This window comes from Haliotis rufescens, unplaced genomic scaffold, assembly GCF_023055435.1.
Source record: "Haliotis rufescens isolate VD_foot unplaced genomic scaffold, xgHalRufe1.0.p SCAF_26, whole genome shotgun sequence".
Lineage (NCBI taxonomy): Eukaryota > Metazoa > Mollusca > Gastropoda > Lepetellida > Haliotidae > Haliotis > Haliotis rufescens.
Window position 1 is genome coordinate 7,707,152 of NW_025963957.1, and position 12,578 is coordinate 7,719,729.

At 40.9% G+C, this 12,578-nt stretch overlaps 1 protein-coding gene across 1 annotated transcript in view; it reads right to left on the bottom strand.

The window, feature by feature from the left end:
- Positions 1–415: 415 nt before the first annotated feature.
- The window catches only part of LOC124137325, a 44,001-nt gene continuing 31,838 nt past the window's right edge, over positions 416–12,578 (bottom strand). Inside the window, exons 5-6 of the mRNA XM_046503583.2 lie at positions 1,942–2,025; positions 416–1,764 (exon numbers count right to left, since the gene is read on the bottom strand). Coding sequence (XP_046359539.2) covers positions 1,955–2,025 — 71 coding nt within the window. The 3' untranslated portion in view covers positions 416–1,764; positions 1,942–1,954. The remainder of the gene's footprint in view (positions 1,765–1,941; positions 2,026–12,578) is intronic.

The window sequence follows — 12,578 nt, forward strand, 5'->3', positions numbered from 1 at the left end:
CTACCACACCACGTCACACCTACCACACCACGTCACCCCTGCCACACCACGTCACACCTACCACACCACGTCACACCTGTCACACCACGTCACACCTGCCACACCACGTCACCCCTGCCACACCACTTCACACCTGCCACACCACGTCACACCTGCCACACCACGTCACACCTACCACACCACGTCACACCTGCCACACCACGTCACACCTGCCACACCACGTCACACCCACCACACCACGTCACGCCTGCCACACCAAGTCACACCTACCACACCACGCCACACCTGCCACACCACGTCACCCCTGCCACACCACGTCACCCCTGCCACACCACGTCACACCTGCCACACCACGTCACCCCTGCCACACCACGTCACCCCTGCCACACCACATATACAATAATTGTCTACGAACTCCAGTAGGCATAAACAAGTTTATTTCCAAGCTGTTTTCAGTCATTTATGAATGTATCGGATCAGTTACGTTTGCCTTAGTATTAGAAGAGATGGGGTTCGAGAGTGCAGGGGTCTAAGGGTGTGAGTGAGGTGGGCGCTGCTTCAAGATATCACACCCCAAAAGTTGTTTCCCATTTAAACTGCTCTACGTCTCACACGGTGAAGGAAAGCAAAGTAATTGTTCAGTAAAGCATGTATCTGGTGTATAAGAAATATATGTTCCGGTATAGAAGGATTCCAACCAATCTTTTGTAATTGTTTAGTAAAGCATGTATGTGGTGTATAAGAAATATATATTCCGGCATAGAAGGATTCCAACCAATCTTCTGTAATTGTTTAGTAAAGCATGTATCTGGTGTATAAGAAATATATATTCCGGTATAGAAGGATTCCAACCAATCTTCTGTAATTGTTTAGTAAAGCATGTATGTGGTGTATAAGAAATATATATTCCGGTATAGAAGGATTCCAACCAATCTTCTGTAATTGTTTAATAAAGCATGTATCTGGTGTATAAGAAATATATGTTCCGGTATAGAAGGATTCCAACCAATCTTCTGTAATTGTTTAGTAAAGCATGTATCTGGTGTATAAGAAATATATATTCCGGCATAGAAAGATTCCAACCAATCTTCTGTAATTGTTTAGTAAAGCATGTAACTGGTGTATAAGAAATATATATTCCGGTATAGAAGGATTCCAACAAATCTTCTGTAATTGTTTAGTAAAGCATGTATCTGGTGTATAAGAAATATATATTCCAGTATAGAAGGATTCCAACCAATCTTCTGTAATTGTTTAGTAAAACATGTATCTTTTTGTATAAGAAATATATATTCCGGCATAGAAGGATTCCAACCAATCTTCTGTAATTGTTTAGTAAAGCATGTATCTGGTGTATAAGAAATATATATTCCGGTATAGAAGGATTCCAACAAATCTTCTGTAATTGTTTAGTAAAGCATGCATCTGGTGTATAAGAAATATATATTTCGGTATAGAAGGATTCCAACCAATCTTCTGTAATTGTTCAGTAAAGCATGCATCTGGTGTATAAGACATATATATTTTTTAGTAAAGCATGTATCTGGTGTTTAAGAAATATATATTCCGGCATAGAAGGATTCCAACCAATCTTCTGTAATTGTTCAGTAAAGCATGTCTCTGTTTATAAGAAATATATATTCCGGTATAGAAGGATTCCAACCAATCTTCTGTAATTGTTCAGTAAAGCATGTATCTGGTGTATAAGAAATATATATTCCGGTATAGAAGGATTCCAACTCTTCTTTTGCCGTGTCATCGGTCCTGAAACATGACGAGCGCATGAATACACCAACAAATCATGTAATGTCAACTGATTATCATCATTGATTCCAAACTTTATGTCTAATGTCGGCACTGGTTTTATATTATTAATATAAACAACAGTAAACTCGTCGTGCTTTCCGGACACGCCTTGGTCTTGTGGATGATGTCACTTACAGTAGTCCTTGAGTTAGGCAGCACTGGACACTACAACGGCAGTAACCATAGCCACCAGACTGGTCAATGTCAGCTGATGATGGCCTGAAGAAACGCAAAACCACAGAAACATATGATATAGTATGACATGAACACGAATATAATGTTTTATTTATTACATACATGCATTTTAGTGTACGCTGTGGTGAACGAGCACTACATGTTACTATGACGCCTATGTATAGACAGTTAACCAGTATTACCTTCATCTCTCTCGGCAACGGTCACGCTGGTGTGTTGACAGTATATCTTTTCGCCTAAACAATGATTCAACTATTGTCACGTCCGGAAATAACTGTTCCGTGATTCAGCGATGCATTAGGGATGACCACGACTGATTAAATTGTATAGTTAACCACTCGATAGCCGTTCGAAGCGATAGGGTGAGATCAGCTGATCGTTCATTCCAGGTCGCTTTGTCGACGTTTTGCAATCGGTACTGAAAGTGCTGACCTTGATGTTTAAGTATCACACTTTTAAAAAATGAAGTAGAATTTCATTGTACACGTTCCCATATCAATCTTGTAGTATCGCCACATCAAATGCATGAATATCATTACAGCGGTTAGGCGATGCGGTACGCGGAATGTGAAGGTCTTATGCAACGTAATAGTTGCCAGTAGCCTAAATGTTGCAACACATGTAAGTGTTTATCAGGTTTTCAAGATATGGTAAAAGAAACAGCCACTGACAAATTATGTCATCAACTAGATATCATTAACAATGTTCAATATAACAGAAATGGAAATTTCTGAAATATATTTTGATATTTAAGGGTTAGTTGGTGCATGTTGTATAAAAAGATTTTATGGATGAATGGTGCCTGTTTTTGCCAAATACTTATTAATGTGTCCTTTTTAATTTTAAAAATTAGAAAATTATATTTTTTTCAGACACAAGACACTATACATATTAGTTTGAAAACCTATTTAAAGGTTCTTATACCAACTACAATTTTTCATCTTATAAATTGGAACAATAAATCCATGCTAATTTTCAATATCTATAATGATGATTATATTAACATTGCAGTGTCTTTATCCAGTTTGCTTTAACAACAATCAGATGATTGTAATAGGGATAGAGCTCATTCATAATTTCATTAGGCCTGGCTTTCAATGTTTCTTTATTCTAAACTGATGTCCCAAATTCCCACTTAAACTTATTATTAATGTTATTCTTTGTTCCCTTTACACCAACAGGTATCTGCATTGCACAATGACTGTTATTAGTTTATTTGATGTCTTGGTATACTTGTACATGTGTGCTAGTATTAAATTACACATGCGGGACTTTTTACCTTTACTTTTTCATTATCTGTAACTGAACTGCATACTATGTCAATACACATAAGTAACATATAAAAGGACTCCAGTATACTTTCATGTTTGAAGAACCACTCAGTTCACTGTGGGAACATATTTAATTACTTACATAAGTTACTTAGATCTTTGTAAGATCAAAATAGATCCAAATTAAAATGAGATTAATTTAAGGAGTCATTTCAGTAATATGTATACTGACTGAAAATGTAAGACAATATACACTGAGTGATACAGTCAATATTCATATGCCTGATTGTAGACACTGACTGTAACATATATAAATATAATCTGTTATATGCAAAACCAGTTAACATAGATAATTAAATACATCTACATGGAATGATTGTGCGGTTAAATTCGCATTTATGTCATCATCAGAATATTTGATTATAAACTTTCTTAAATCATATTTGCTAGATGATAATAATATCTCATAAATAGAGAATCTCATCCGAGTGGCTTTTGATATCAAATATATCAACACGAGTTGATAAAAGTGGAAAAATTCCGAGGCTTGCCGAGGAGTTTTGCCACTTTTATCAATGAGTGTTGATATATTTGATGTCAAAAGACACGCGGGTGAGATTTTATTAATCATCCAACATCATTCTTCCAACTTTTTCAATTTTGTAGACAGTAATTATCAGTGTCTTCAGTGTAAAAAGTACTGCTAACAGCTTCAGTAGCAGAGCTATTAGTGATGTCATGTGATTGTGACGTCATGGTAACCACTGATGTCACAATGGTCTGCAAAGCATTGTGATGTAATTTCATTGCAGCGATATCTACAGTGTAGATATCGCTTGATCTCATCCAAGCAATATCTCCTGTAAGAGCCAGTGTTGGACGATAAATAAACTTAATACTACAGGTAGCTTGAAGTACTGTTGATACATAGCTACAGCAGGGTAGTGTATGGGTTGTAAGGGAAATAACTTGTCAATAGAATGATAAATATTATGTTACTAAAACAAAACTATACAACTATGATTGACATCTATTTATGTATCATACACGTCTTTTGGGGTAGTCGGGGCGGTCGGGTAGCCTAGTGGTTAAAGCGTTAGCTCATCACGCCGAAGACCCGGGTCGATTCCCGACATGGGTACAATGTGTGAAGCCCATTTCTGGTGTTGAAAAAACGGCGTAAAACCATATTCACTCACTTTTGGGGTAGTCAGTATGATTTGTTGTTTGTTTGGACAAATCTCTGTAATTTACCACAATTTTGAGAACATGAGTATCAGAGTCCTGTAAGAAATGATGGAGCAATGAATTAACACTTAATGGCGGACACATTTTGTAAGGGGAGGAATAATATGGGTAAATCTCTTATTTCAAAGTATATAATGACTGGTATGTATATTAATTGCAACTGAGCAACTGACTGCTTGATAGATGCATGGTAGATTTCTATTTTATTTTTATATCATTTATCTTATAAAAAAATAATTTCAGAATTAAAGAAATAAAAGTAAGATGTAACTTGAATTCTGACATAAGAGTAACATTTAAAATCAGTTGTTTTATTCTGAATGTTATTTCTTCTTCAATTATTTGGCACAGATGTAAACTAACTACAGATCAGTCGTAAAGGCCTGTCAAAGATGTCTGTGTGCTGCAATAGTAAGTGTTAGTCCAATTGTATTACATTGAAGTCCATGGACTACTTGGACTTGTCGTGGGAAGTAACACAAAGGCTGATAAATAAAATGAGTTTGCATTATTTCATCGATGCGATATGTTCGCCCAGACTGACAGAATGCATCGCCGTTTTCTAACGTTGAAAATATCGTGTCAATGTACCGTTTTTCATGCCGATTTTCCAGCTATCTTCCATCGTGACAATTCGTCTTTTAGTTGAAGACTCAACAGATGTTGATTTTCTAAACTAATAATCACTACAAAATGTGTGCTAGTTAAACATATCCAGTTGTAAATGACCGTTTTTGAATGTCGGTGCAACAGGGTAACGAATTATCTTGGCTCCGTTTTCCGTTGCCAGTTGTCGCAGCGCGCATAGATCCGTGAACCTGACCGAAAGCGACAGGTCGGACCGTCGCGTATATAATTTCAAAAGGAGGGTAATTGCCCTTTGGAACAAAAAGATGGTCCATACACAGTTGTCTCGTGACGGGATATTACCCTAGGGCACATATGAGTTTTATTAACTTCGATATGTTTGCCCTCGGAGGTAAGAAAGAGAATAATGTACCTCAAGGAGAGATGTTTCCGCTGTTTACCACTTAACGACAAAACGAGACAAATGATGCATCTCGAGTCATGGATCTATGACCCTAGATCTGGTAGACTGTCTGGCATGAGGTTCAACACCCCTTATATACATACACCCTGAGGTCTGTGTAGACTGTCTGGCATGAGGTCGCACACCCTTAATATACATACACCTTAAGGTCTGTGTAGATTGTCTGACATGCGGTAGCACACCCTTAATATACATACACCCTAAGGTCTGTGTAGACTCTCTCACATGAGGTAGCACACCCTTAATATACATACACCCTAAGGTCTGTGTAGACTGTCTGACATGAGGTAGCACACCCTTAATATACATACACCCTAAGGTCTGTGTAAACTGTCTCACATGAGGTAGCACACCCTTAATATACATACACCCTAAGGTCCGTGTAGACTGTCTGCCATGATGTAGAACACCCTTAATATACATACAGCCTTAGGTCTGTGTAGATTGTCTGACATGAGGTAGCACACCATTAATATACATACACCCTGAGGTCTGTGTAGACTGTCTGGCATGAGCTAGCACACCCTTAATATACATACACCCTAAGTTCTGTGTAGACTGTCTGACATGAGAAGCACAACCTTAATATACATACACCCTAAGGTCTGTGTGTGTCTGACATATGGTAGCACACCCTGAATATACATACACCCTAAGGTCTGTGTAGACTGTCTGACATGTGGTAGCACACCCTGAATATACATACACCCTGAGGTCTGTGTAGAATGTCTGGCATCAGGTGGCACACCCTTAATATACATACACCCTGAGGTCTGTCTAGACTGTCTGGCATCAGGTGGCACACCCTTAATATACATACACCCTGAGGTCTGTATAGACTGTCTGACATGAGGTAGCACACCCTTAATATACATACACCCTGAGGTCTGTGTAGAATGTCTGGCACCAGGTGGCACACACTTAACATACATACACCCTAAGGTCTGTGTAGAATTTTTGGCATGAGGTAGCACACCCTTAATATACATACACCTTAAGGTCTGTGTTGACTGTCTGACTTGAGGTAGCACACCCTTAATATACATACACCCTGAGGTCTGTGTAGACTGTCTGACATGAGGTAGCAAACCCTTAATATACATACACCCTAAGGTCTGTGTAAACTGTCTGACATGATGTAGCACACCCTTAATATAGATACACCCTAAGGTCTGTGTAGACTGTCTGACATGAGGAAGCACACCCTAAATATACATACACCCTAAGGTCCGTGTAGACTGTCTGGCATGAGGTAGCACACCCTTAATATATATACACCCTAAGGTCTGTGTAGACTGTCTGGCATGAGGTAGCACACCCTTAATATACATACACCCTAACGTCTGTGTAAACTGTCTAAAATGAGGTAGCACAGCCCTTAAATACATACACCCTAAGGTCTGTGTAGACTGTCTGGCATGAGTTCGAACACCCTTAATATACATACACCCGGAGGTCTGTCTAGACTGTCTGGCATGAGGTAGCACAACCTTAATATACATACACCCTAAGGTTTGTGTAGACTGTCTGGCATGAGGTAGCACACCCTTAATATACATACACCCTAAGGTCTGTGTGTGTCTGACATATGGTAGCACACCTTGAATGTACATACACCCTAAGGTCTGTGTAGAATGTCTAACATGTGGTAGCACACCCTGAATATACATACACCCTAAGGTCTGTCTAGACTGTCTGACATGAGGTAGCACACCCTTAATATACATACACCCTAAGGTCTGTGTAGACTGTCTGACATGACGTAGCACACCCTTAATATACATACACCCCAAGGTCTTAGTAGACTGTCTGACATGAGGTAGCACACCCTTAATATACATACAACCTGAGGTCTGTCTAGACTGTCTGGCATGAGTTGGCACACCCTTAATATACATACACCCTGAGGTCTGACTAGACTGTCTGGCATGAGGTGGCACACCCTTAATACACATACACCCTGAGGTATGTGTAGACTCTCTGGCATCAGCTAGCACACCCTTAATATACATACACCCTAAGGTCTGTGTAGACTGTCTGACATGAGGTAGCACACCCGAATATACATACACCCTAAGGTCTGTGTGTGTCTGACATGTGCTAGCACACCCTGAATATACATACACCCTAAGGTCTGTGCAGAATGTCTGACATGTGGTAGCACACCCTGAATATACATACACCCTGAGGTCTGTGTAGAATGTCTGGCATCAGGTGGCACATACTTAATATACAAACAACCTTAGGTCTGTATAGACTGTCTGACATGAGGTAGCACACCCTTAATATACATACACCTTAAGGTATGTGTAGAATAGCTGACATGAGGTAGCACACCCTTAAGATACATACACCCTAAGGTCTGTGTAGAATGTCTAGCATGAAGTAGCACACCCTTAATATACATACACCCTAAGGTCTGTGTGTGTCTGACATCTGGTAGCACACCCTTAATATACATACAGCCTAAGGTCTGTGTAGAATGCCTGGCATGAGGTAGCACACCCTTAATATACATATACCCTAAGGTCTGTGTAGACTGTCTGACATGAGGTAGCACACCCTTAATATACATACACCCTGAGGTCTGTGTAGAATGTCTGACATGAGGTAGGACACCCTTAATATAGATACACCCTAAGGTCTGTGTAGACTGTCTGACATGAGGTAGAACACCCTTAATATACATACACCCTGAGGTCTGTGTAGACTGTCTGACATGAGGTAGCACACCCTTAATATACATACACCCTAAGGTCTGTGTAGACTGTCTGGCATGAGGTAGCATACCCTTAATATACATACACCCTAAGGTCTGTCTAGACTGTCTGACATGAGGTAGCACACCCTTAAAATACATACACCCTAAGGTCTGTGTAGACTGTCTGACATGAGGTAGCACACCCTTAATATACATACACCCTAAGGTCTGTGTAGAATGTCTGGCATGAGGTAGCATACCCTTAATATACATACACCCTAAGGTCTGTGTAGACTCTCTCACATGAGGTAGCACACCCTTAATATACATACACCCTAAGGTCTGTGTAGACTGTCTGACATGAGGTAGCACACCCTTAATATACATACACCCTAAGGTCTGTGTAAACTGTCTCACATGAGGTAGCACACCCTTAATATACATACACCCTAAGGTCCGTGTAGACTGTCTGCCATGATGTAGAACACCCTTAATATACATACAGCCTTAGGTCTGTGTAGATTGTCTGACATGAGGTAGCACACCATTAATATACATACACCCTGAGGTCTGTGTAGACTGTCTGGCATGAGCTAGCACACCCTTAATATACATACACCCTAAGTTCTGTGTAGACTGTCTGACATGAGAAGCACAACCTTAATATACATACACCCTAAGGTCTGTGTGTGTCTGACATATGGTAGCACACCCTGAATATACATACACCCTAAGGTCTGTGTAGACTGTCTGACATGTGGTAGCACACCCTGAATATACATACACCCTGAGGTCTGTGTAGAATGTCTGGCATCAGGTGGCACACCCTTAATATACATACACCCTGAGGTCTGTCTAGACTGTCTGGCATCAGGTGGCACACCCTTAATATACATACACCCTGAGGTCTGTATAGACTGTCTGACATGAGGTAGCACACCCTTAATATACATACACCCTGAGGTCTGTGTAGAATGTCTGGCACCAGGTGGCACACACTTAACATACATACACCCTAAGGTCTGTGTAGAATTTTTGGCATGAGGTAGCACACCCTTAATATACATACACCTTAAGGTCTGTGTTGACTGTCTGACTTGAGGTAGCACACCCTTAATATACATACACCCTGAGGTCTGTGTAGACTGTCTGACATGAGGTAGCAAACCCTTAATATACATACACCCTAAGGTCTGTGTAAACTGTCTGACATGATGTAGCACACCCTTAATATAGATACACCCTAAGGTCTGTGTAGACTGTCTGACATGAGGAAGCACACCCTAAATATACATACACCCTAAGGTCCGTGTAGACTGTCTGGCATGAGGTAGCACACCCTTAATATATATACACCCTAAGGTCTGTGTAGACTGTCTGGCATGAGGTAGCACACCCTTAATATACATACACCCTAACGTCTGTGTAAACTGTCTAAAATGAGGTAGCACAGCCCTTAAATACATACACCCTAAGGTCTGTGTAGACTGTCTGGCATGAGTTCGAACACCCTTAATATACATACACCCGGAGGTCTGTCTAGACTGTCTGGCATGAGGTAGCACAACCTTAATATACATACACCCTAAGGTTTGTGTAGACTGTCTGGCATGAGGTAGCACACCCTTAATATACATACACCCTAAGGTCTGTGTGTGTCTGACATATGGTAGCACACCTTGAATGTACATACACCCTAAGGTCTGTGTAGAATGTCTAACATGTGGTAGCACACCCTGAATATACATACACCCTAAGGTCTGTCTAGACTGTCTGACATGAGGTAGCACACCCTTAATATACATACACCCTAAGGTCTGTGTAGACTGTCTGACATGACGTAGCACACCCTTAATATACATACACCCCAAGGTCTTAGTAGACTGTCTGACATGAGGTAGCACACCCTTAATATACATACAACCTGAGGTCTGTCTAGACTGTCTGGCATGAGTTGGCACACCCTTAATATACATACACCCTGAGGTCTGACTAGACTGTCTGGCATGAGGTGGCACACCCTTAATACACATACACCCTGAGGTATGTGTAGACTCTCTGGCATCAGCTAGCACACCCTTAATATACATACACCCTAAGGTCTGTGTAGACTGTCTGACATGAGGTAGCACACCCGAATATACATACACCCTAAGGTCTGTGTGTGTCTGACATGTGCTAGCACACCCTGAATATACATACACCCTAAGGTCTGTGTAGAATGTCTGACATGTGGTAGCACACCCTGAATATACATACACCCTGAGGTCTGTGTAGAATGTCTGGCATCAGGTGGCACATACTTAATATACAAACAACCTTAGGTCTGTATAGACTGTCTGACATGAGGTAGCACACCCTTAATATACATACACCTTAAGGTATGTGTAGAATAGCTGACATGAGGTAGCACACCCTTAAGATACATACACCCTAAGGTCTGTGTAGAATGTCTAGCATGAAGTAGCACACCCTTAATATACATACACCCTAAGGTCTGTGTGTGTCTGACATCTGGTAGCACACCCTTAATATACATACAGCCTAAGGTCTGTGTAGAATGCCTGGCATGAGGTAGCACACCCTTAATATACATATACCCTAAGGTCTGTGTAGACTGTCTGACATGAGGTAGCACACCCTTAATATACATACACCCTGAGGTCTGTGTAGAATGTCTGACATGAGGTAGGACACCCTTAATATAGATACACCCTAAGGTCTGTGTAGACTGTCTGACATGAGGTAGAACACCCTTAATATACATACACCCTGAGGTCTGTGTAGACTGTCTGACATGAGGTAGCACACCCTTAATATACATACACCCTAAGGTCTGTGTAGACTGTCTGGCATGAGGTAGCATACCCTTAATATACATACACCCTAAGGTCTGTCTAGACTGTCTGACATGAGGTAGCACACCCTTAAAATACATACACCCTAAGGTCTGTGTAGACTGTCTGACATGAGGTAGCACACCCTTAATATACATACACCCTAAGGTCTGTGTAGAATGTCTGGCATGAGGTAGCATACCCTTAATATACATACACCCTAAGGTCTGTGTAGACTGTCTGACATGAGGTAGCACACCCTTAAAATACATACACCCTAAGGTCTGTGTAGAATGTCTGACATGAGGTAGCACACCCTTAATATACATACACCCTAAGGTCTGTGTAGACTGTCTGACATGAGGTAGCACACCCTTAATATACATACACCCTGAGGTCTGTGTAGACTGTCGGGCATGAGGTAGCACACCCTTAATATACATACAACCTGAGGTCTGTGTGTGCCTGGCATGAGGTAGCACACCCCTTATATACATACACCCTAAGGTCTGTGTAGACTGTCTGACATGAGGAAGCACACCCTTAATATACATACACCCTAAGGTCTGTGTAGACTGTCTAGCATGAGGTAGCACACCCTTAATATACATACACCCTAAGGTCTGTGTAGACTGTCTGACATGAGGTAGCACACCCTTAATATACATACAGCCTAAGGTCTCCGTAGACTCTCTGGTATGAGCTAGCACACCCTTAATATAGATACACCCTAAGGTCTGTGAAGACTGTCTGACATGAGGTGGGACACCCTGAATATACATACACCCTAAGGTCTGTGTAGAATGTCTATCATGAAGTAGGACACCCTTAATATACATACACCCTAAGGTCTGTGTGTGTCTGACATGTGGTAGCACACCCTGAATATACATACACCCTAAAGTCTGTGTAGACTGTCTGACATGAGGTAGCACACCCTTATAATACATACAGCCTAAGGTCTGTGTAGAATGTCTAGCATGAAGTAGCACACCCTTAATATACATACACCCTAAGGTCTGTGTAGACTGTCTGACATGAGGTGGGACACCCTTAATATACATACACCCTAAGGTCTGTGTGTGTCTGACATGTGGTAGCACACCCTTAATATACATACATCCTAAGGTCTGTGTAGACTGTCTGACATGAGGTAGCACACCCTTAATATACATACACCCTAAGGTCTGTGTAGACTGTCTGGAATGAGGTAGCACACCCTTAATATACATACACCCTAAGGTCTGTGTGTGTCTGGCATGAGGTAGCACACCCTTAATATACATACACCCTGAGGTCTGTGTAGAATGTATGGCATGAGGTAGCACACCCTTAATATACATACACCCTGAGGTCTGTGTAGAATGTCTGGCATGAGGTAGCATACCCTTAATATACATACACCCTGAGGTCTGTGTGTGTCTGACATGAGGTAGCACACCCTTAATATACATACACCCTGAGGTCTG